A 26,739-nucleotide genomic window follows, 5' to 3' on the forward strand; every position below is an offset into this window, starting at 1 on the left:
TAAACCTGGACTGTAATTACGTAGTTTGGGTACCTCTGGCCTAAGACCAAAAACAGCTACCTATAATAAGCCCAGTACAGTAATGTAACAAATTCCTAGTAAATCCACAGAATGCATTCTCAAAAACATTTAGATCAGCAATGTGGTAATGTTAAATATGGACTGATATTTTATCATTTCAGATGTGCATATTACTGACTTAGTTAGAAAGAATGGTTTAGAGTTTAGACCACAGGTTCTCAAACTCAGTCCTTAGGACCACAAACAGTTAATGTTTTCCAGGGCTCCTCACCGAATTCAAGCAAAATAATCAGCTCCACCTGTGGATCTTTTAAAATGTATCAATGAGTAATGCACCTGTGCACAGTGGCGTAACTATAGAGGATGCAGTGGATACAGCTGCTATGGGGCCTGGCGGCTTGGGGGGTGGGACCCAAAAGGCACTGCACCCTCTAAAAAACATTTTTCTTCAGAATTTTTTCATTTTTAATTACTGTTTCCGCGCCGGGTTCAAGGCCTGGAAGTGTACTTACTTGTAGGGAGGCGGAAGGCGGAGCTGCTTGATCTGCAGAATCTACAGATATAGCCTTGCACCGTCACCACTACTGCAGGCGCAGCCATGCTTCCAGATTCTCTAGAACAAGCAACTTCGCCTCCCTACCAGCAAGTACACTGCCGGACCCCAAATCTGGCGCAGCGCAGTAACTAAAAATAAAAAAATGAAGAAAGAAACGGATATTAAATAATAAGAATTTACTTACCGATAATTCTATTTCTCATAGTCCGTAGTGGATGCTGGGAACTCCGTAAGGACCATGGGGAATAGCGGCTCCGCAGGAGACTGGGCACAAAAAGTAAAAGCTTTAGACTAGCTGGTGTGCACTGGCTCCTCCCCCTATGACCCTCCTCCAAGCCTCAGTTAAGATACTGTGCCCGGACGAGCGTACATAATAAGGAAGGATCTTGAATCCCAGGTAAGACTCATACCAGCCACACCAATCACACCGTACAACTCGTGATCTGAACCCAGTTAACAGTATGATAACCGTAGGAGCCTCTGAAAAGATGGCTTCCAACAATAAACAACCCGATTTGTTTGTAACAATAACTATATACAAGTATTGCAGACAATCCGCACTTGGGATGGGCGCCCAGCATCCACTACGGACTATGAGAAATAGAATTATCGGTAAGTAAATTCTTATTTTCTCTGACGTCCTAGTGGATGCTGGGAACTCCGTAAGGACCATGGGGATTATACCAAAGCTCCCAAACGGGCGGGAGAGTGCGGATGACTCTGCAGCACCGAATGAGAGAACTCCAGGTCCTCCTCAGCCAGGGTATCAAATTTGTAGAATTTAGCAAACGTGTTTGCCCCTGACCAAGTAGCTGCTCGGCAAAGTTGTAAAGCCGAGACCCCTCGGGCAGCCGCCCAAGATGAGCCCACCTTCCTTGTGGAATGGGCTTTTACAGATTTTGGCTGTGGCAGGCCTGCCACAGAATGTGCAAGTTGAATTGTACTACAAATCCAACGAGCAATCGTCTGCTTAGAAGCAGGAGCACCCAGCTTGTTGGGTGCATACAGTATAAACAGCGAGTCAGATTTTCTGACTCCAGCCGTCCTGGAAACATATATTTTCAGGGCCCTGACTACGTCCAGCAACTTGGAGTCCTCCAAGTCCCTAGTAGCCACAGGTACCACAATAGGTTGATTCATGTGAAACGCTGAAACCACCTTAGGGAGAAATTGAGGACGAGTCCTCAATTCCGCCCTATCCGAATGAAATATCAGGTAAGGGCTTTTATAGGATAAAGCCGCCAATTCTGATACGCGCCTGGCTGAAGCCAGGGCCAACAGCATTACCACTTTCCATGTGAGATATTTCAAATCCACTGTGGCAAGTGGTTCAAACCAATGTGATTTTAGGAACCCTAAAACTACATTGAGATCCCAAGGTGCCACTGGAGGCACAAAAGGAGGCTGTATATGCAGTACCCCTTTGACAAACGTCTGAACTTCAGGCACTGAAGCCAGTTCTTTCTGGAAGAAGATCGACAGGGCCGAAATTTGAACCTTAATGGATCCTAATTTTAGGCCCATAGACAATCCTGCTTGCAGGAAATGTAGGAAACGACCCAGTTGAAATTCCTCCGTAGGGGCCTTCTTGGCCTCACACCACGCAACATATTTTCGCCAAATGCGATGATAATGTTTTGCAGTTACATCCTTCCTGGCCTTGATCAGGGTAGGGATGACTTCATCTGGAATGCCTTTTTCCTTCAGGATCCGGCGTTCAACCGCCATGCCGTCAAACGCAGCCGCGGTAAGTCTTGGAACAGACAAGGTCCCTGCTGGAGCAGGTCCTTCCTTAGAGGTAGAGGCCACGGGTCCTCCGTGAGCATCTCTTGCAGCTCCGGGTACCAAGTTCTTCTTGGCCAATCCGGAGCCACGAGTATCGTTCTTACTCCTCTCCTTCTTATGATTCTCAGTACTTTTGGTATGAGAGGAAGAGGAGGGAACACATATACCGACTGGAACACCCACGGAGTTACCAGAGCGTCCACCGCTATTGCCTGAGGGTCCCTTGACCTGGCGCAATATCTGTCCAGTTTCTTGTTGAGACGGGACGCCATCATGTCCACCTTTGGTTTTTCCCAACGGTTTACAATCACTTGGAAGACTTCTGGATGAAGTCCCCACTCCCCCGGGTGGAGGTCGTGTCTGCTGAGGAAGTCTGCTTCCCAGTTGTCCACTCCCGGAATGAACACTGCTGACAGTGCTATCACATGATTTTCCGCCCAGCGGAGAATCCTTGCAGCTTCTGCCATTGCCCTCCTGCTTCTTGTGCCGCCCTGTCTGTTTACGTGGGCGACAGCCGTGATGTTGTCCGACTGGATCAATACCGGTTGACCCTGAAGCAGAGGCCTTGCTTGACTTAGGGCATTGTAAATGGCCCTTAGCTCTAGGATATTTATGTGAAGAGACGTTTCCATGCTTGACCACAAGCCCTGGAAATTTCTTCCCTGTGTGACTGCTCCCCAGCCTCTCAGGCTGGCATCCGTGGTTACCAGCATCCAATCCTGAATGCCGAATCTGCGGCCCTCTAGAAGATGAGCCTTCTGTAACCACCACAGGAGAGATACCCTTGTCCTTGGAGATAGGGTTATCCGCTGATGCATCTGAAGATGCGATCCGGACCATTTGTCCAGCAGATCCCACTGAAAAGTTCTTGCATGGAATCTTCCGAATGGAATCGCTTCGTAAGAAGCCACCATTTTTCCCAGGACTCTCGTGCACTGATGTACTGACACTTGTCCTGGTTTTAGGAGGTTCCTGACTAGCTCGGATAACTCCCTGGCCTTCTCCTCCGGGAGAAACACCTTTTTCTGGACTGTGTCCAGAATCATCCCTAGGAACAGTAGACGTGTTGTTGGAATCAGCTGTGATTTTGGGATATTTAGAATCCACCCGTGCTGACGTAGCACTACCTGAGATAGTGCTACTCCGACCTCTAACTGTTCTCTGGACCTTGCCCTTATCAGGAGATCGTCCAAGTAAGGGATAATTAATACGCCTTTTCTTCGAAGAAGAATCATCATTTCGGCCATTACCTTGGTAAAGACCCGTGGTGCCGTGGACAATCCAAACGGCAGCATCTGAAACTGATAATGACAGTTTTGTATCACAAACCTGAGGTACCCTTGGTGAGAAGGGTAGATTGGGACATGGAGATAAGCATCCTTGATGTCTAGAGATACCATATAGTCCCCTTCTTCCAGGTTCGCTATCACTGCTCTGAGTGACTCCATCTTGAATTTGAACCTTTTTATGTAAGTGTTCAAAGATTTTAGATTTAAAATTGGTCTCACCGAGCTGTCCGGCTTCGGTACCACAAACAGCGTGGAATAATACCCCTTTCCCTGTTGTAGGAGGGGTACCTTGATTATCACCTGCTGGGAATACAGCTTGTGAATAGCTTCCAATACTGCCTCCCTGTCGGAGGGAGACGTTGGTAGAGCAGACTTCAGGAACCGGCGAGGGGGAGACGTCTCGAATTCCAATTTGTACCCCTGTGATACTACCTGCAGGATCCAGGGGTCCACTTGCGAGTGAGCCCACTGCGCGCTGAAATTCTTGAGACGGCCCCCCACCGTGCCCGAGTCTGCTTGCAGAGCCCCAGCGTCATGCTGAGGACTTGGCAGAAGCGGGGGAGGGCTTCTGCTCCTGGGAAGAGGCTGCATGGTGCAGTCTTTTTCCCCTTCCTCTGCCCCGGGGCAGGAACGAGCGGCCTTTTTCCCTCTTGCCCTTATAGGGACGAAAGGACTGGGTTTGAAAAGACGGTGTCTTTTTCTGCTGAGAGGTGACCTGGGGTAAAAAGGTGGATTTTCCAGCCGTTGCTGTGGCCATCAGGTCCGATAGACCGACCCCAAATAACTCCTCCCCTTTATACGGCAATACTTCCATATGTCGTTTGGAATCCGCATCACCTGACCACTGTCGCGTCCATAACGTTCTTCTGGCAGAAATGGACATCGCACTTACTCTAGATGCCAGGGTGCAAATATCCCTCTGTGCATCTCGCATATATAGTAATGCATCCTTTAAATGCTCTATAGTTAATAATATACTGTCCCTATCCAGGGTATCAATATTTTCAGTCAGGGAATCCGACCAAGCCACTCCAGCGCTGCACATCCAGGCTGAGGCGATCGCTGGTCGCAGTATAACACCGGTATGTGTGTATATACCTTTTAAGATATTTTCCAGCCTTCTATCAGCTGGTTCCTTGAGAGCGGCCGTATCAGGAGACGGTAACGCCACTTGTTTTGATAAGCGTGCGAGCGCCTTATCTACCCTAGGGGGTGTTTCCCAACGTGCCCTAACCTCTGGCGGGAAAGGGTATAGTGCCAATAATTTATTAGAAATCAGCAGTTTTTTATCGGGGGAAACCCACTCTTTATCACACACCTCATTTAATTCATCTGACTCAGGAAAAACCACTGGTAGTTTTTTCACACCCCACATAATACCCTTTTTTGTGGTACTTGTAGTGTCAGAAATGTTTAATGCCTCCTTCATTGCCGTGATCATGTAACGTGTGGCCCTACTGGACATTACGTTTGTCTCGTCACCGTCGACACTGGATTCAGTATCCGTGTCAGGGTCTGTGTCGACCATCTGAGGTATCACGTAATTCTTTAATTACTACCATCCAGTCAGGTGTCGACTCCCTAGGGGGTGACATCACTAACACAGGCAATTGCTCTGCTTCCACATCATTTTCCTCCTCATACATGTCGACACAATCGTACCGACACCCAGCACACACACAGGGAATGCTCTGATAGAGGACAGGACCCCACTAGCCCTTTGGGGAGACAGAGGGAGAGTTTGCCAGCACACACCAGAGCGCTATATATATACAGGGATAACCTTATATAAGTGTTACTCCCTGTTATAGCTGCTGTATTTATATATTAGCTGCCAATAGTGCCCCCCTCTCTGTTTTACCCTGTTTCTGTAGTGCAGGACTGCAGGGGAGAGTCAGGGAGCCGTCCTTCCAGCGGAGCTGTGAAAGAAAATGGCGCTTGTGTGCAGAGGAGAAAGGCTCCGCCCCCTTCACGGCGGCCTTTTCTCCCGCTTTTTTCAGGAAACTGGCAGGGGATAAATGCATCCATATAGCCCAGGAGCTATATGTGATGCATTTTTTTTAGCCATATAAGGTTTTTATATCGTTTTTATTGCGTCTCAGGGCGCTCCCCCCCAGCGCCCTGCACCCTCAGTGACCGGAGTGTGAAGTGTGCTGAGAGCAATGGCGCACAGCTGCAGTGCTGTGCGCTACCTTATTTGAAGACAGGAACGTCTTCTGCCGCCGCTTTCTCCGGACCTCTTCGCTCTTCTGGCTCTGTAAGGGGGCCGGCGGCGCGGCTCCGGGACCCATCCAGGCTGAACCTGTGATCGTCCCTCTGGAGCTAATGTCCAGTAGCCAAGAAGCCCAATCCACTCTGCAGTCAGGTGAGTTCGCTTCTTCTCCCCTTAGTCCCACGATGCAGTGAGCCTGTTGCCAGCAGGACTCACTGAAAATAAAAAACCTATTTAAACTTTTACTTCTAAGCAGCTCAGGAGAGCCACCTAGCTTGCACCCTTCTCGTTCGGGCACAAAAATCTAACTGAGGCTTGGAGGAGGGTCATAGGGGGAGGAGCCAGTGCACACCAGCTAGTCTAAAGCTTTTACTTTTTGTGCCCAGTCTCCTGCGGAGCTGCTATTCTCCATGGTCCTTACGGAGTTCCCAGCATCCACTAGGACGTCAGAGAAAATAATAAATTTTAGAGGGTGCAGTGGGATTGCCTCCCTCCCGCCCTCCCCCCCCCCCCCAAAAAAAAAAAACAGCAGAACGAACTGGTCCCTGATGTGCATGCACCGGCGCCGTAGTACATAAGGCCGTAGCAGGACAGCGATTGACAGGCAGAGGCGATCGATGGGCGGGAGGGGGCAAAGCGGCGTTTGGCCACCATTTTGTAGGCGTGGCCAGACCGAACAGGGGGTGGGCCGCAGCGGCTGCGTGACGTCATACGCAGCCACTGCGGGCCGGGGAGCGAGGAGTAGCTCCCGACCAGCACGCTAAAGCTGCGCTGGTCGGGAGCTACTCCTGAATGCCTTTGCACTTCTGCGGGGAGGCCGGCACTGACATGCGGGAGCGGGCTAGCCCTGTGCTGGGCGTCCCCTCGCATGTCAGGGAAGATGATCATAGCTGTGCTAAATTTAGTACAGCTACGATCAACTCGGAATGACCCCCTATATCATTTGTACAGGAGTTCAAAGGAAATCGTTGACGACATTGCATCGTTTGCTGGTTGTCTAATGTGTAACCAGCTTAACACTTCAATACAGATTACTTGGTCACACCAACTGTTTGTGCATTGTGCATTTTCCCTGGACTACATGCAAATTATTACAACAGATAGTTGTACCATAAGTTAGATAGTTAAATGAGTTCATTTAATGAGATCCATATAACATGCTCTATCTGAGGACAAGTTTCAGATCAACTGCTTAATATTTTAACATATTAAACATACATTTTTTACATGTATGTTATATCTGGTAGCAGCATACACTGCAGTTTTATTTAGGGAGCATACCCTGATAGTGAACTGTACATGCCATCTTGATGTTATACTGCTCATGGGTGGTCATTCCGAGTTGATCGCAGCAGCAATTTTGTTAGCAGTTGGGCAAAACCATGTGCACTGCAGTAGGGGCAGATATAACACGTGCAGAGAGAGTTAGATTTGGGTGGGGTGTGTTCAAACTGGAATCTAGATTGCAATGTAAGAATAAAGCAGTCAGTATTTACCCTGTACAGAAACAAAATAATCCACCCAAATCTAACTCTCTCTGCAAATCTTATATCTGCCCCCCCCTGCAGTGCACATGGTTTTGCCCAATTGCTAACAAACTTGCTGCTGCGATCAACTCAGAATTACCCCCATTATACTGTTCAACTCTGGGGGAAGGAGGAGTTAAACATCACATAGAAATATGTCCTCATACATCTATGCTGATTCATTTGATATGTGACACCTGTGTGCGACTGAGTCTCTGAATCTATACAAAGTGATACAACGCAGCAGCCATGGCTTTCTTCTATAACAAGTTTTGTTGTGCTTCATATACAGACTCAGGCACACCCAGATATACAAGTGCCGCATATCAAATTAATCAACACAGTCTTCTGGTGCGTCCTAGCCACATTGCAAAAATAAAAAGACTCCAGATGCTAGCGGAGTCTCCTGCTGAGTGGCATATTGAGTCTAGATGTATAAGGACACATCTGCCTGGGCGCACCTAGTCACTGTGAGCATCTCTGTCTGGATGGGCGCACGCGCCTGAACAGATGCGCTCCCCATTCACTTGAATGGAGAGCGTCTCCGTTCGGGCGGGTGCGCGCGCCCAGACAGAGATGCTTACAATGGGAAGCAGCTCTGTGCACTCCCGGCATGACTAGGTGGACGGATCGCCTAGTCGCGCCGGAACTGCACGCCAGCACCTCAGCCAGCAAAGATAACGAAGGCTCCATCTGTATCAATCAATGCAATAGCATGCAAACATCAACAACTTTCTCTGTGAAGTGCTGTGCAATATATGTTTGTGCTATATAAATAGCAGAGTCTTAGGTGTAAGTAAAAAAAAGGTGGGTACATATTGCAGCCGTCTAGCTTTCAGCATAAGTCTTTTGTTTAATGCCTGGTCCAGTTCTGAGAGGAGCATAATCATACAGTCAAACTGGACTTTTATTGATCAAGGCTGTTATATGTTTATTCCATTGTACTTCTACTTCCCAACCAGAAGCAGACAGATAATTATCCAGCACACACACCAACTGCTCACTGGGAGAAGGCTACTGATTATATAATAAACAGCTTCTATTACTGTAAACCTTGGCAGCTCTCCTTTATTATTAGCATAGAAAAGGAAAATACCCTGAGGACAGTGCTACTGGGACAGATTAAATACCGTAAGGGACATGAAAACTTTATTTATAATATAATATACTATACTAAGCTGTACTATCACGGTGTCCATGTACTGTGTTTATTGTGATATATCTTTTGCTGCAGAACTACAGGTACCAGTGGGCCCTTTAATGCCCCGCATGCTGGTACATGTGCTTCTCCAAGTACCAGCATGCACGGTAGGTTTGCTGGGTCCTATAGTTCCACAGCAACAGATAATATTTAATCTCCATTTTACACTTAATCAGCCCAGAACCCACCATCCACGGGTCCTGAGGACAGCCTCAGACTTCCGCCATGGCCCTTGGGTGCCTGCAGGCGGGACCACTTTATTGGGGGGGGGGGGGGCTATTGGGTGCCCAAGGAACACCTGCCAGGGCTGACTAGTTGGGGGTGGCTGGGTGGGGGGTAATATCACAGTGGCAGGGACCAGTATAAATGTGTCCCCCAGCTGTGGCATTATCTTCTTGACTAGTAGACCTCGGTGCTGGTTTTAAAAAAATGGGGGACCCCTACTCCAAGAGCATGGCACTGGTTCCTAAAATACCGGGGACCCCTACGCAGTTTTTCCCCAGTATTTCAAGCACCAGGACCAACTCAAAGAGCCCGGGGCTGGTTATATTCAGGAGGGGGACCCCATCAATTTTTTTCTGATTTTTAACTCTTTACTACATTTTTAAACAGAGAAGCATGCACAGATTTCTCAGTTCCATGCATAATTCTCCAAACACGCCAGCCAAAAGCAGGTCTACTTGAAAGTTCTTTTGCTGTACGAATTCCATCCTTTTCTGGCAGTGTTTTCTACTCTGAGTAGTGATTGAGAATACAAAGCCTTAGTAAATTCCGGTGTTGTATGAGGTGTATGTAAAAAAACAACCGTGTTTGACCAATGGTGTAGTGATTCATATTTGTGTGGTCGGCTGTGAAAGCCAAAATTAACTGCCCCAACACTGCCATGATTTGTGTTTAGTAAATTACCGATATGCATTTTCGGCTGAAAGTGCCATCTCGAATAAAAACAGGAGCTTAGTAAATTTCCACCATTGTCTTGTTACTTGCTCCAACTTCCTTCAGTATGTACCTTTGAATGCACAGTAAAATTCCATATTCTCTCCAAAGGCTTCTCCTTGGAATGAATTGTCAGCGGATGACTGCATGTGATTTTAACACCATCAACTTCTTTAGAAAGCTGCAGCGATGAAAATAGACATTTATAGCATTAGACTACTCACAGAGATAGATCAATCTGTGACCAATCATAAAACAGGGGCATTCACAAGGAACCATCAGCAAGTTTAGCTGCACCCTTTTTAAAATACTTATGATTCATTTGTGGGTTTGTTAGTTACTATATCAGCAATTCCATTGAAATTGCAATTTATTTGCTAGGGAAATTAAAATAAGCATTTTGATGCAATGGATCATGAAATGCATTAAGTATAAAAAATAATAATAATGTAACGTATAATTTGTCATCCCGAGAGACAAGGAACGTCCATATAAAATAATTCTCACATTTGATTGAATATACTGCTCAGTGCAACTTGTTAATAACGGTAACAGGACATCATGGTAAGAATTCAATATGGCCAAATTGCACTCAGCACTGCATATATAATATGAGGAGCATGTAACGCTACTCACCACTGTTGTGTCTCCACTCCTCTGATACTCCTGTACAAGGCGGTCCTGATAAGACTGGAGACCCTCTTCCTCCATCACATGCTTGTTTCTCCTGCAGACTTTAACCCGAAGAATCCATTCCTGCAGCTCATCTTGGCTGTGAGCTTTCTGGCAGCCGTTACCATATATACACTGATAAGGGCTTGATACACAAAACAAAGGCAGGACAATGTAAACAGGTAATTAAGTTAAGGAGATAACTCAGTGTAGTGCTGATAGAAGCTGCACATATCTTCTACTGCTACTACCATAGGGCATTAAATCCATCTTGATAAAGAAAGAGAGCTTTCACCGAGTCCCTTTCAGAACACAGCTGTTTCATGTGCTATGCACCCTTTGTACGTGCATTATGGTAAAGTGCATTTTGATCAATGTTAATGAATAATAATGAGGAGTGCCAGCTATTCTTTTTTGTGGACCTTAAATGGGTGCACCCAGGATATACTGTCTGCACTATGGGGGTAATTCTGACCCGTTCGCTCGCTGCAAAATGGGTCTCTGCTGCGCATGCGCCGTAGTGAGCTGGTGCCTGCCAGACAGCCGAAGGCCGTAGCAGGGATGCGATCAGGCAGAGGTGATCGTTGGGTGGGAGGAGGCGGAACGGCGGCGTTTGGTCGCCGTTTCATGGGTTTTGTCCGGCCAACGCAGGCGTGGCCGGACCGAACGGGGGGTGGGCCGCAGCGGCTGCGTGACATCACACGCAGCTGCTGCGGGCCGGGGAGCAATGAGTAGCTCCCGGCCACCACGCAAAAGCTGCGCTGGCCAGGAGCTACTCTTGAAGTGCAAAGGCATCGCCGCTGTGCGATGCCTTTGCACTTCTACGAGGGGGGGCCGGACTGACATGCGGGACGGGCTAGCCCTGTGCTGGGCGTCCCCCCGCATGTCAGTGTGAATGATCGTAGCGGTGCTAAATTTAGCACCGCTACGATCAACTCGGAATGACCCCCTATGTATAGCTAGCTAATTTCTCACCCTCCCACAATATGAGGATTCTCCTGTGATTTTAAACATGACATCCAGTTCTTTACCATAAAGTAAAGTTGACATTTACTTAAAGTCAAAGCTTTTCTTATAAAAATTACCAATTGTTAATAATAGGATCTGCATACACCAATACAGGAAATTTCTACTTAAATAACCCATGTATCAAATTCCCTTAATTTCTAAGGACCCATACACACTAGATGAGAAAGTAAAAGATATCGCTCAGAAGGGCCAATCTGAGCGAGATCTTTTACAATCTTGTCTAGTGTGTACACTCAATGTCGTTAGCGATGCGCATGACCCCCTCCCTCGTCTGAACATGTACAGACGAGGGAGGTCCTCGTTAACAACAGCCATGCTGCATCTTGTCGTTCCCCCCGCCATCGCTCCCTTCCACGCTGGGATTGGCAAAAGTGTATGCACTCGTATAGTGTGTATAGGCCTTAATAATGGACTCTGGAGGGGTTTCCTCCACTGGAACCTGCTTAATAGACCAAATGGTTTGGTCCCAACAGAAAGATGCCCACAAAATTATAATTACTGGAGGGAATTTAGTAGAAAGCTTATATAGAAAGGGAAATTCCTATGACTGCTTTTGTATCATACTGAAACATATTGAAACATTTTAAACTAAACAATGTGAATTAGCTGAAATCTCCAACACACAAGTAAAAAGGTTAGGCAGCAAAATTTGTGACAACACTAATTTATTATCAACAGGTGAAAGTGTAGGAAGCGCCCACAGTCTGGTTGGTCAGAACAGTCACACAGGCAGACCAGTCAGCAATATTGCCACGCATAGAGACCAGTCAGCAATATAGCCACACATGGAGACCAGTCAGAAATATAGCCACGCATGGAGACCAGTCAGCAATATAGCCACACATGGAGACCAGTCAGCAATATAGCCACACATGGAGACCAGTCAGCAATATAGCCACACATGCAGGCGAGTAAGCAATATAGTCACACAGGCAGACCAGCCAGCAATATAGCCACGCATGCAGACCAGTCAGCAATATAGCCACACATGGAGACCAGTCAGCAATATAGCCACGCAGGCAGACCAGACAGCAATATAGCCACGCAGGCAGACCAGTCAGCAATATAGTCAAGCATGCAGACCAGTCAGCAATATAGCCACGCATGCAGACCAGTTAGCAATATAGCCATGCATGCAGACCAGTCAGCAATATAGCCACGCAGGCAGACCAGTCAGCAATATAGTCAAGCATGCAGACCAGTCAGCAATATAGCCACGCATGCAGACCAGTCAGCAATATAGCCATGCATGCAGACCAGTCAGCAATATAGCCATGCATGCAGACCAGTCAGCAATATAGCCACACAGGCAGACCAGTCAGCAATATAGTCAAGCATGCAGACCAATTAGCAATATAGCCACACATGCAGGCCAGTCAGCAATATAGCCACGCATGGAGACCAGTCAGCAATATAGCCACGCATGGAGACCAGTCAGCAATATAGCCACGCATGCAGGCCAATTAGCAATATAGCCACGCATGCAGGCCAGTAAGCAATATAGTCACACAGGCAGACCAGTCCGCAATATAGCCACGGCACATGTGCAGAATGTTGAAATCTTAGAGATGTGTCCTTATCTGTGGATAAGTCCAACTAAAGGCCCATACTCACAGAGAGATTTCTGCAAGAGATGTGTTCTGAGCAATTTATCACGGGAGATGTCCCTTGAACATCCCGGTGTCTAGATCTCCCATACACACGTGAGATCTGTGTTGAGCAATCTGTGCTGAGCAATCTGTGCTGAGCAATCTGTGCTAAACAAAAAAAAAAACTATTTAAATAGTGGGTTGGTATTATAGTGAGGGGGGTGGGGAGAGTGTGTCTTTTTCTAAACAAAAAAAAGACCTTTTTAAATAGTGGGTTGGTATTATAGGGGAGGGGCAGGGGCGGAACTGTGGGAGGCAGTGGAGTCGGCTGCCGCCGGGCTCCTGGCCACAAGGGGGCGCATCTCCTCCACTGTCTCCCGCAGCCTGAGGACTGCGCTGCTATTGCAGATGGAGGAGCTGTGTCAATGACACGGAAGCTGCCTCCTGTAGAGAGAGATGGCACTGGCTGCAGCTAGGGGGAGATCCAGAGCACAGCTCCTCCCGGGCCCTTAGTAAGCCACCCGAGGGAAGCTCAGAACTCTCTGCTCCTCCATGCTCTGGATGATAGCCAAAGGTAGGCACTGTGTGGGGGGTGGGGGAGAGGTGTATTTGGGGGGAAGTACTGTGTTTTGTGTGTGCTTGTTTTTAAGTGAGGTGTGTGTGTTTTTAAGGAAAGTTGTACATTCAAGTAAAAGAGGCATGTGTGTGTGTGATGTGTGTGAGTGGCATGTGTGTGAGAGAGGCATGTGTATGTAAGTGGGAGGCATGTGTATGTAAGTGAGAGGCATGTGTGTGTGTGTGAGAGGCATGTGTATGTAAGGGGCCCTACACACTCGGCGATGCGCCGCCGAGGTGGCCGACGAGCGACCCAGCGGCGGGGGGGCAGTGACGGGGGGAGTGAAGTTTCTTCACTCCCCCCGTCACCCGGCTCCGTAGACTTGTAGGCAAATATGGACGATCTCGTCCATATTGGCCGGCATGCACAGCCGACATGGCCCCAGCGATGAACGAGCGCGGGGTCGCGCATCGTTCATCGCTGGGGACTCCACACTGCACGATATGAACGATATCTCGTTCATTAATGAACAAGATCGTTCATATCGTGCAGTGAAATCGCTATGTGTGTAGGGCCTATAAGTGAGAGGCATGTGTATGTAAGTGAGAGGCATGTGTATGTGAGAGGCATGTGTATGTGAGAGGCATGTGTATGTGAGAGGTGTGTGTAAGTGAGAGGCACGTGTGTGAGAGGTGTGTGTGAGAGGTGTATGTAAGTGAGAGGCGTGTGTGTTTAAGTGAGACGTGTGTTTAAGTGAATGAGGCGTTTGTCTTTTTTTTAATATATATCTAGTGTTCACGCTAGGTGTCTGCCCCTTTTTTAGACAGCTGAATCCCGCCCTGCCCATTTTTGTGCGCCCTGCCGCCCCGCCGTTTGCTGCCTGCCGGACCCCGCCACGTCGCCGGATCCAGCCGTGCGCCGCCGGACCCGGTACGTACATGAGAGTCCCCCTGGGCTAAATTAACCTTGTAAGTATTTTGCAGCTGTAAACATTAATCTCAGTGCTTTCTACCTGGTGCAGTGTGCCTCAGTGCTCTCTACCTGGTGCAGTGTGCCTCAGTGCTCTACCTGGTGCAGTGTGCCTCAGTGCTCCCTACCTGGTGCAGTGTGCCATTAGTGCTCCCTACCTGGTGCAGTGTGCCATTAGTGCTCCCTACCTGGTGCAGTGTGCCTGAGTGCTCCCTACCTGGTGCAGTGTGCCTGAGTGCTCCCTACCTGGTGCAGTGTGCCTGAGTGCTCTCTACCTGGTGCAGTGTGCCTCAGTGCTCTCTACCTGGTGCAGTGTGCCTCAGTGCTCTCTACCTGGTGCAGTGTGCCTCAGTGCTCTCTACCTGGTGCAGTGTGCCTCAGTGCTCTCTACCTGGTGCAGTGTGCCTCAGTGCTCTCTACCTGGTGCAGTGTGCCTCAGTGCTCTCTACCTGGTGCAGTGTGCCTCAGTGCTCTCTACCTGGTGCAGTGTGCCTCAGTGCTCTCTACCTGGTGCAATGTGCCTCAGTGCTCCCTACCTGACGCAATGTGTATAATGTGCTTTATCTGGCGCAATGTGTATAATGTGCTCTATCTGGCGCAATGTGTATAATGTGCTCTATCTGGCGCAATATGTATAACGTGCTCTAGCCTCTACCTGGCGCAGTGTGTATAGGAGGTTCTAACTGGTGCAATGTGTATTAGGGGCACTACCGTGTGGTGTAATGTGAATTGACACTATTATGTGGCCACGCCCCTTCCCCACGAAACAACGCCCCTAGATTTTTGCTGCGCACCTTCGGTGCGCACTGTCCATGTTTTGCCCATAGGAATGGGAGCACCAAGCATTATAGTATGTACCTAAGTTTGCCCATTTAACTTAAAAATTTACCCTCACGAATGAAAAATGTGCCCTCCCCGTGATCAGCACCCTGCCCTAAAAAAAAAATACTACAGTGAACACTAATTATATTGGCACACCGCTGCGCCAAAGCATCTCCATGGAGACCTGGTGGGTGAGGGAGCACTGTAGGTGTACTATAATGGTATGCTGGTGTCTGTTTTATTGTAATGACTGACTTGGAATGCGTCCACTTTCTATGTGTATCTATATTACTATTGGGAAAGGTACCTGAGCACCCTTCTACTGTTCACCATGGGTGCGGGATAGCTACATATGGTATGTGTGTGTATGTGTAGGGGGGCACCAAAATGTATCATGCCTCCGGGCGACTGGGACGAACTTACGCCACTGGGGAGGGGAGGGTGTGTCTTTTTCTGTTGTGTCCGCATCTCTCCTCCTACAAAAAGTGGATCTCTATATTATAACTATAAAGGTTATTTTAGCATAGTCTTGATGGCTATAGTTAATGCCAACTATGAGTTCATATTTGTGGATGTGGGGAAAAATGGAAGAGCATCCGATGGCGGATCAATCAAAGATACTGTGTTTTATGAGAGGCTGCTTTGCAACCAATTAGACCTACCGAAAGCTGAGGACTGCATGCATGGCTTGAATTATGTGTTTGTGGCAGATGAAGCCTTTGCTCTGCACGAGCACATCATGAAACCCTACCCACAAAGGAACTTATCCAAGGAGAAACGCATTTTTAATTATCGGCTCTCAAGGGCCCGCCGCATAGTTGAAAACGCATTTGGGATCTTGAGTAGTAGGTTCAGAATTTTCCACTCTGCTATTGGCCTAAGGGTGGATAAAATAGACTGGGTTGTGTTGGCCTGCTGTGTTCTACACAATTATCTAAGGCGTAAGACTGGCCCAAAATGCCCCCCATCTACTACTCCGGCTAACAACCCTGATGTGGACTCTGCCAGGCTGCCTGCTCAGGCCGACAACTCTGATGTGGACTTTGCCAGGTTGCCTGCTCAGGCCGACAACTCTGATGTGGACTCTGCCAGGTTGCCTGCTCAGGCCGACAACTCTGATGTGGACTCTGCTAGGTTGCCTGGACTTGAAAGGCCACAGTCCACACCTAATCCCACTTTAAAGGCTAGAAAGGTCAGGGACGACTACCTGACCTTTTTTAATGGAGTAGGTGCAGTGGATTGGCAAGACTCCTACATTTAACTGCTTTTATGTTTGATAGACATTACATATGCTTGATTGGTTTTATATTTTATTGTATTTTTTTTATTTATTTCCAAAATAAAAATGTATCTTGTTTTAAACTTCTGTTGTCAGAGTATGTACCTGTGTGTGTTTTGCATGTATATTAAAAAACAACGTAGCCATGAGGAACTCTGGGGTCAGGTATACCCAGGACACTTCACGACTGCGTCGTTTTTTGTGGGGGATAAGTGAGGACTAATGGGATCCAACAGTGTGAACCAAGTCAGGCATACCTGTGTGTGCCATCACCCCTGTGTTCCGTCCCAGTCACTGTATCACCTCTGTGTCTGAGGGGGCGCAAATTTACAGTTTGCAGGAGGGCGCCGGACACCATAGCACTGGCCCTGGGAATCAGTATGATATCCCGGCAGCAGGCATCCCGACAGTCATAATCCCAACGTCGGGATGGCGGCCACCGGAATGCCGGCAGCGGCTCGAGCGCAAAGAAGCCCCTTGTGGCTCGCTTTGCTTGCCAAATTTTTAGTCTCCCTCTATGGGTGTCATGGACACCCACAGGGGGAGAATATGTCAGGATTGTGGCTATTGGGAACCCGACGCAGAGATCTTAACCGCATCCCTCTGTAATAAATGTCCCCTTTAACAGTACCTTGAAGGTAGGATTGTCCTCACTTATCTCCCCTTAAAAAAAAATTTTTTTAAGGGGGGATAAGTGAGGACAAATTTGGTACAACAGCATTCCTATCATAACTCCCCCAAAAATTAAAAATATAATGATAAACCATAAAAAATACACAACACTTCTTTTTTGTTTTGAAAATAATTTACTTATAAAAATATATTAATTTTTAACACTTATGCAACTGGATTCATCGATAAGAATGACCAATATCCCAACGTTCAAAAGTCCAGGACAAAAAACCGACACTATGGTAACTATGAACAACATAAAAGAGTCGAGGAAACATGGAACAATTTGTCCAACGGAAACTAAAAAACTAATAAAAAAAATTATAATTTAATAATTGAAAAAAGTAGCCTCGTCCTCTGGGGGGAGCTGTGTACTCAGCATTGCTGAGTACAATCCAGTGGACAAAGTGCTGGTGGGAGGAGTGGGCAGAGTGGGTGTAGGTGGGGGTCCCGGCGAAAAAAAAGGGCGCTGTGGCGGAGGATTACCCGGCGGATAATAGTATGGTTGGGGATAAGGATACTGGGACTGTGGGGCATTTCGTGCGCGCCGCACAGGATTTGACATTAGATCCAGGTCATCGGATAGGTCATTATCCTCGGCCCTTCTCAATACATCAAATACTATGCGCCTGAAAGTTCTAAAAACAGTTTCGGGCATTACACGTATCTGAGATTCTATCGTGTTTGAAAATTGACGATAGAAGTCTGGTGGCCTATTAAGCATTTCCTCTGCCCGTTGGATAAATTGAACCGTGCTGGAGGATGCAGAATCGGAACTCAATGATGAATTCTTTTGTCTCCGCCTTGGTGGTGCTGTCGACCGAGATGGTGCTGACTCCTCACCACTGAGCTCCAGTTCTGTTGCCTCTGTTGCGGAAGTGTTCATTACCTCCGGGGTAGATTCCTGTAAAAAAAAAAGAAAATAAAACATTAGGGCGTTGATTAAACAATGATAAAGTTGAACATTTTAAAGTGTTTTAACTTACCGGATTAAGGGTCCCCTCTTCCTCTGGCGTCTTAGGAGACTCTTTATCCAGGCTACCCTGTCCATGTAATTTCGCCTCTCTCTCCAAAAGGAACTTCATCTGTTCATAATACCATAGCGTCGGCTGGTAAACATCATCAGTTCCGGCTCCTGAACGTTGAGACTCGATCACGCGTGTGTGTTCCTTCTTGAACACCGTCCGCAAGTTTGCTATCTTCTTCTTCGCCCAAAGTAGATCAGCATCACTGTTATGGGCTTTGCTGTACTCCACCAATTGTCTGTAGGCCTGATCCTTCTTCTGTCTGTTTGAAAAATCCTTGCTACGGACCTTCCACAGACATTCGCTGGCCCGATACACATCAATGAATCCAGTTGTGAACTCCCGGTCCATGTAAGAAGCCATTGCTGTGAGAAAAATAAAACAACACTATTTAAATAACAAGCAAGGAAAAACTTTAATAAAATATGTTGACCCTCGCATTAAAAAAACCATGCCGCTTATACACGTGTTGCACCAGGAAATGGTGCTTATACACACGCTGCGCCAGGTAAAGCCGCTTATACACACATTGCAACCAGGTAAAGCCACTTAAGCACCACAAACATATAGTAACACCCCCTATCCCCCCCCCCCGCCTGCTAATACAGCTTCAAAGCACATTAAGCAGCCTGTCTAATCATACGGATACATCCATCTTCTCCTAGACCGCTATCACCAGCCGCATCACACTCCCCCATATATGTATCGCTCGATACACAGGACAGCCTCATAAAAACATAATTAATAACAACCCCCCCCCCCCCCCCCACCCGGCTGTTAATACAGCCCACACTCCAGTGGCGTGTGGCGAGGTCAGTGGCTGGTGAGGCACTACAGCCATAATGTTCGCCGAATCCTGCCGATGACCCCCTACTGCCGCCGAGCCAATGCCCGCTACTGCCCCTGTGCCGATGCCCGCTGCCACCGCCAATGGCTTACAAACTCGCCCACCATCAACTTACCCAGCCCTCCACCCAGGGCCGGTGCTAGGGTGTTCGGCGCCCCCCCTGCAAACTATAAATTTGCGCCCTCCCATATTCCTTTGGCGCGCACCGGGAAAAGGGGTGTGGTCTCACAAGTAAGGGGCATAGCCACACAATAGTACCCCCATTCAAAATTACGCCACAATGTAGCACAATCTTATTCATCATATACGTAATGCCCCACAAGTAGTAGTAGCATCCTTATACATAGTGCACCCCCAGTAGTAGTAGCGTCCTTATACGTAAGGCCCCCCAAGTAGTAGTATTATTGTTATATCTAATGCCCCCCAAGTAATAGTAGCATCCTATACATAATGCTCCCCCCAAGTAGTAGTATCTTCCTTATACGTAATGACCCCCCTAGTAGTAGCATTGTTACACGTAATGGCCCCCCCATTAGTAGCGTTGTTACACGTAATGGCCCCCCCATTAGTGGACATTACTTAGTGGACATTCCCCATTAATGGAGAAGGGTCTGAATGGGTTAAAAAATAAAAAAAATGCGTGAGGTCCCCCCTCCTAAGTATAACCAGCCTCGGGCTCTTTGAGCCGGGCCTGGTTGTTTAAATACTGGGGGAAAAATTGGACAGGGGTTCCCCGTATTTAGACAACCAGCACCGGGCTCTTAGTCCGGTCCTGGTTCCAAAAATACGGGGGACAAAAGATGTAGGGGTCCCCCGTATTTTTAAAACCAGCACCGGGCTCCACTAGCCAGGGACATAATGCCACAGCCGGGGGACACATTTATGTAGGTCCCTGCGGCCGTGGCATTACCCCCCCAACTAGTCACACCTGGCCGGGGTTCCCTGGAGGAGTGGGGACCCCTTAAATCAAGGGGTCCCCCCCTTCAGGCACCCAAGGGCCAGGGGTGAAGCCCGAGGCTGTCCCCAGCACCCCTGGGCGGTGGGTGCCGGGCTGATAGCCATGAGTATGTAAAAAAAAAGAATATTGTTTTTTGTTGTGGAACTACAAGGCCCAGCAAGCCTCCCCCGCTTGCTGGTACTTGGAGAACCTCAAGTACCAGCATGCGGGGAAATAACGGGCCCGCTGGTACCTGTAGTTCTACAACAAAAAAAATACCCAAATAAAAACACAACACACACACCGTGAAAGTAAAAATTTATTAAATACACACTTACACACTCACACATACTTACCTACATCCCACGCCGGTCACGTCCACTTGTCCAGTAGAATCCAATAGGGGTACCTGTAACAATGAGAGACAGATTACTTACCTACATCCCACGCCGGTCACGTCCACTTGTCCAGTAGAATCCAATAGGGGCACCTGTAAAAATTAAAATTACACTGACAAACGAAGTAATCCACAGGAGGAGAGAGATAGAGAGAGAGAAATAGAGAGAAATTAATGAATATTATGCAATCACTGATGTGGGAGGACGTTAGCACAGACAGGGGGGAGTGCTGCTACTGGCTGGGAGGACGGAGCCGGGGGAGGAACGAGGGGGAAGGGGAAATTCCTACCCAGCCACCGCACACATGCGCCGCGCCGGAAGAGGCAGTTATTATTAATGTACTGCCGGGGTGGGGGGGGGGGGGGCTGGGTGTGACACTGTTATTATTAATATACTACCAGCGGGGGAGGGGGGAGGGGCGGGGGCACCGTTATTGATGTTAACTGGGCTGTATGTATTTACAGCCGGGGGGTGGGGTGACACCATTATTATTAATGTACTACTAGCCGGTGGGGGGGGGGGGGGGAGAGACCATTATTATTGATGTTAACTGGGCACTTGTGTGGGTTGTATTAACAGCCGTGTGGGGGGGGTTCACTACGATCTGCCGGCGACCAGCATACCGGCGCCGGGAGCCCGACAGCCGGCATACCGACACTTATTCGACCCCCCTGGAGGGAGAATAAAATAGTGTGGTGCGCCACCGTGCCCGTAGCGTGGTGAGCGCAGCGAGCCCGCAAGGGGCTCATTTGCGCTCGCCACACTGTCGGTAAGCCGGCGGCCGGCCTCCCGGCGCCGGTATGCTGGTCGCCGGCAGATCGTAGTGAACCCCCCCCACACGGCTGTTAATACAACCCACACAAGTGCCCAGTTAACATCAATAATAATGGTCTCCCCCCCCCCCCCCCACCGGCTAGTAGTACATTAATAATAATGGTGTCACCCCACCCCCCGGCTGTAAATACATACAGCCCAGTTAACATCAATAACGGTGCCCCGCCCCTCCCCCCCTCCCCCGCTGGTAGTATATTAATAATAACAGTGTCACACCCAGCCCCCCCCCCCCCCCCCCCCCCCCCCCCCCACCACGGCAGTACATTAATAATAACAGTGTCACACACCCCCCCCCCCCCCCCCCGGCAGTATATTAATAATAACAGTGTCACACACACACACTCCCCCCTATAAATACATGCATGAAAATGGTGTGTGTGTGTGTGTGTGTGTCCCCTCACGGCTGTTAATACAGCCCGGTCGATAACAAGGGGCTCAGCGCACCGCACGCAAACACCCCCCCCCCCCCCCCCCGGCACCCATCAATGCCGTTTATGCTGCCCACAGCGCACCCGTTGGCACTTACCGTTTTGCTGCTGCTGCTGCTGACGTGCGTTGCGCTGGCTGGCTGTAGCTGGTGTGACTCTAGTCTGTGGTGGTGAAGCAGGAGACGGAGACGGAGACGGAGGCGGGACCAGCAGAGGAAGAAGACGAAGGCGGGACCAGGAGAGGCAGGAGGCGGAGGTTGGACCCGGCAGAGGACGGAGTGGCAGAGGAGAGTGACGTACATCGCTGTAGCACGTCGCTCATTCTGTACACACGAGCGATGTGCTAAGCGACTGTACTAGATTTTGCCTGCATGCAGGCCAATCTACAATCAGCGATAGCGATGCGCGGGGCTGCGCATCGCTATCGCTTTATGGCATACACACTGAGATATGTATGCTTAATTTCTAAGCAATCTAGTCAGATTGCTTAGATTTTAAGCACAGATCTCTCCGTGTGTACCCCCCTTTAGAATCAAACCCCCGATATCAACTTTGGGATAGCTGTGCATGGGGTATCCAGGATGGAAATGTTTGGTCTCGACCATTTACATTTACATCCCCTGTGGGCACATCTGTTTATCTGTCAATTCTCATATTATCTTTCTTATCATAAATCCACCTACATTCAGATTTTAGTGTTAAAATACTCTGAAGTGATGTTACTTCAAGCAATGGCAGCACATATGTATAAATACAGATTTATGTAAAAGGCATATGTGACATATTATTAGTCTCAGTCAGGAACTCATGCTGCTCACATAGTGTAAATTTACTTCTGCCTCTCAATTCAGTCTCCAATGTAACCCCTGGAAAGAAGACACAGTAGTGACAGATCATAGTAAGTGTGTTTAGGGCAGTAAGTTCCCATATCCCAAGTCAGTAAGGGAACTAGAACCTTCCCTAATCAAATTCAGCACTTTGCCTATGTTACGAGAATGGTAAGGTGGTCTCCAAGTGAGGCATTTACTAAATATTCCATGTAAATTTAGGAGGAGCTCTGCCGTTTGAGTACCAAGGAATGCTGGGTATACATAGAGGGGCATGTTGTGTTTTATATTGATCATGTAAGCTCAAAAGTGACTAAATTAAATATTTTAAAAATTAGTCTTTTGATGGGATTTAAGGCATGAAAATGGTGCTCAAGCACCAACAAATGCCAATATGGTTTCAATCTGCCACTGAAGATGTCTGATCTCTACCAAAAATCTCACATCTAACGTTAAGAAAGGAAAACTTACTTTTCACAGAGTAAAAAGCGATTCATGCCAAGTGGTGGGGCACGGTGATTCCACACTGACAGTGAATCCGCTGCCATCATTCGTCCATGTTCAAGAGAAGAACAGTGAACCTCAAAACTTTCTTGAGTACTGGCGCTAACCAGGCAAAGACGACAGTAAAAACCCATGTTCAGTCCTCTGCTCTCCTGAATCTTACTGCGACTTAATCCAAATTTTTGCTCTGCCTTCCACACTGCAAGCTCCACCTCACTATGTGCGTTTGGGCAGTGCCCACTTTCTGCACGACAGAGAAACCCTTGAGAAAGTTGGCTGCATAAGTGGATGTGATGTAAGGAAGGCAATGGCTGGATAGCATGACATTGTTTCCTTGTGTCATCAACAACAATGTGAGCAAGAAGGGGCACTGCGCGAGGATGAGATTGGCATAAATCTTTATCCGTGACCACTGGAGGGCTCTGATAAAAACATTGTTCGCAAATGTCCTGAAACTTCCCTCCAAATTCACTCAAAATATCTTCCCAGCTAATGAGCTTCTTGCAATTAGTACTTGGGGTTGAGGAGGGCAGTAGTAAGGACCGGAGATGATTCCTCTCAAGCTTATGCGTCTTCTCAAAGGACCAGACATGAATTTCTTCAGTACACCAAGCAAAACTGCAATTCTGGTAATGCCTGATGCAACCTTTTTTGGGTTGGTAATGCCAGCAAACTATATAACGGGCAGGCACAGGGTAAGCTGGGCGCCGTCTCACTTCATACCACTCATTACCATTGTTAACACCCACACATTTAGCAAGGAGCAACTGGGCAGTGCAGCTGTGGTTTGAGGGGTGGTATGTATAAGTGATGCCATATTTCTTTGTGCAGCAGGTTGAACATGCCAGGTGTAACTCCACATTTTCTAGAAGTGGGGCCAGATCTGGAGAAACCAGTCCTGTGAGCTTTCCCATCGCAGTCCCTTTAACAAAATCAGAGATTAGACATTTCGGACATATCTTCCATACAGTAATATAAACTGGGCATCCTGTAGCCCCCTCCAGCTGCTGTGAAACTGCAAGTCTTTCGAGCCAGAGGCATAATGAAACTCGTAGTGTTACAACAGCTGGATAGTCATAGGTTACATAATAGATCTACATAAATTCCTGCTAAAAACTAGAGATGAGCGGGTTCGGTTTTACTCGGATTTACCCGAATCTCCTTAATGGCTCACGAACGTCACGTGTTTTGATTAACCAATAAGGAAAATCCAGAAAAAAATAAGATTTTACTTACCGGTAAATCTATTTCTCGTAGTCCGTAGTGGATGCTGGGGACTCCGTAAGGACCATGGGGAATAGACGGGCTCCGCAGGAGACAGGGCACTTTAAGAAAGAATTAGGATACTGGTGTGCACTGGCTCCTCCCTCTATGTCCCTCCTCCAGACCTCAGTTAAGGAAACTGTGCCCGGAAGAGCTGACAGTGCAAGGAAAGGATTTTGGAATCCAGGGTAAGACTCATACCAGCCACACCAATCACACAGTATAACTCGTGATAAACTTACCCAGTTAACAGTATGAACAACAACAGAGCATCAGATCAACCCTGATGCAACTATAACATAACCCTTATTTAAGCAATAACTATATACAAGTATTGCAGAAGAAGTCCGCACTTGGGATGGGCGCCCAGCATCCACTACGGACTACGAGAAATAGATTTACCGGTAAGTAAAATCTTATTTCTCTGACGTCCTAAGTGGATGCTGGGACTCCGTAAGGACCATGGGGAATAGCGGCTCCGCAGTAGACTGGGCACAACTAAAGAAAGCTTTAGGACTACCTGGTGTGCACTGGCTCCTCCCACTATGACCCTCCTCCAGACCTCAGTTAGATTCTTGTGCCCGGCTGAGCTGGATGCACACTAGGGGCTCTCCTGAGCTCCTAGAAAGAAAGTATATTTTAGGTTTTTTATTTTACAGTGAGATCTGCTGGCAACAGACTCACTGCAGCGAGGGACTAAGGGGAGAAGAAGCGAACCTACCTAACTGGTGGTAGCTTGGGCTTCTTAGGCTACTGGACACCATTAGCTCCAGAGGGATCGACCGCATGGAACCGGCCATTGATGTTCGGTCCCGGAGCCGCGCCGCCGGCCCCCTTACAGAGCCAGAAGCAAGAAGAGTCCGGAAAATCGGCGGCAGAAGACATCAGTCTTCACCAAGGTAGCGCACAGCACTGCAGCTGTGCGCCATTGCTCCTCATACACACTTCACACTCCGGTCACTGAGGGTGCAGGGCGCTGGGGGGGGGGGGCGCCCTGAGCAGCAATAAAAACACCTTGGCTAGCAAATATATCACAATATATAGCCCCAGAGGCTATATATGTGATAAATACCCCTGCCAGAATCCATTAAAAAGCGGGAGAAAAGTCTGCGAAAAAGGGGCGGAGCTATCTCCCTCAGCACACTGGCGCCATTTTCTCTTCACAGTGCAGCTGGAAGACAGCTCCCCAGGCTCTCCCCTGTAGTTTTCAGGCTCAAAGGGTTAAAAAGAGAGGGGGGGGGCACTAAATTTAGGCGCAATATTGTTTATACAAGCAGCTATTGGGGGGAAAATCACTCAGTTATAGTGTTAATCCCTGCATTATATAGCGCTCTGGTGTGTGCTGGCATACTCTCTCTCTGTCTCCCCAAAGGACTTTGTGGGGTCCTGTCCTCAGTCAGAGCATTCCCTGTGTGTGTGCTGTGTGTCGGTACGGCTGTGTCGACATGTGGGATGAGGTACGAGGAGGTGGAGCAGAGGCCGATAAATGGGATGTCACCCCCTGTGGGGCCGACACCAGAGTGGATGGATAGGTGGAAGGTATTAACCGACAATGTCAACTCCTTCCATAGAAGGCTGGATGACGTAAAACAGCTGTGGGACAGCCGGCTTCTCAGCCCGCGCCTGCCCAGGCGTCTCAAAGGCCATCAGGGGCTCAAAAAAAGCGCCCGTTACCTCAGATGGCAGACACAGATGTCGACACGGAGTCTGACTCCAGTGTCGACGAGGTTGAGACATATACACAATCCACTAGGAACATCCGTTACATGATCTCGGCAATGAAAAATGTGTTACGCATTTCTGACATGAACCCAAGTACCACATAAAAGGAGTTTTATTTTTGGGGAGAAAAAGCAGCCAGTGTTTTGTTCCCCCATCAGATGAATGAATGAAGTGTGTAAAGTAGCGTGGGTTCCCCCAATAAGAAACTGGTAATTTCTAAAAAGTTACTGATGGCGTACCCTTTCCCGCCAGAGGATAGGTCACGTTGGGAGATATCCCTTAGGGTGGATAAGGCGCTCACACGTTTGTCAAAAAAGGTGGCACTGCCGTCTTTGGATACGGCCACCTTAAAGGAGCCTGTTGATAAAAAGCAGGAGGCTATCCTGAAGTCTGTATATACACACTCAGGTTATATACTGAGACCTGCAATTGCCTCAGCATAAATAGTGCTGCTGCAGCGTGGTCAGATACCCTGTCAGATAATATTAATACTCTAAGACAGAGATAATATTTTGCTAACATAGAGCATATTAAAGACGTTGTCTTAGATATAAAGGATGCACAGAGGGATATTTGCCGGCTGGCATCCAGAATTAATGCAATGTCCATTCTGCCAGGAGGGTATTAGAAACCCGGCAGTGGACAGGTGATGCTGCCTATAAAAGGCACTTGGAGATTCTGCCTTATAAGGGTGAGGAATTGTTTGGGGATGGTCTCTGGGACCTCGTATCCACAGCAACAGCTGGGAAGAATTTTTTTTACCTCAGGACGTTGGGGCTCCACAGGTGGAGACAGGTGTGGTAGGGGCGCGTCTTGGGAACTTCAGGGACCAGTGGGCTT

At 48.1% G+C, this 26,739-nt stretch overlaps 1 protein-coding gene across 4 annotated transcripts in view; it reads right to left on the minus strand.

The window, feature by feature from the left end:
- HELZ2 (helicase with zinc finger 2) overlaps positions 1 to 26,739 on the minus strand; it is a 200,538-nt gene that overhangs the window by 153,983 nt on the left and 19,816 nt on the right. For 3 of the 4 annotated variants that reach the window (XM_063959139.1, XM_063959141.1, XM_063959140.1), the window contains exons 2-4: positions 22,882 to 23,836; positions 10,163 to 10,343; positions 9,600 to 9,707 (exon numbers count right to left, since the gene is read on the minus strand). In XM_063959139.1, the coding sequence (XP_063815209.1) occupies positions 9,600 to 9,707; positions 10,163 to 10,343; positions 22,882 to 23,828 (1,236 nt within the window). In that variant the 5' untranslated portion in view covers positions 23,829 to 23,836. The remainder of the gene's footprint in view (positions 1 to 9,599; positions 9,708 to 10,162; positions 10,344 to 22,881; positions 23,837 to 26,739) is intronic. The other variant, XM_063959142.1, reaches the window with a different exon arrangement.

This window comes from Pseudophryne corroboree, chromosome 3, assembly GCF_028390025.1.
Source record: "Pseudophryne corroboree isolate aPseCor3 chromosome 3, aPseCor3.hap2, whole genome shotgun sequence".
NCBI classification, from domain to species: Eukaryota; Metazoa; Chordata; class Amphibia; order Anura; family Myobatrachidae; genus Pseudophryne; species Pseudophryne corroboree.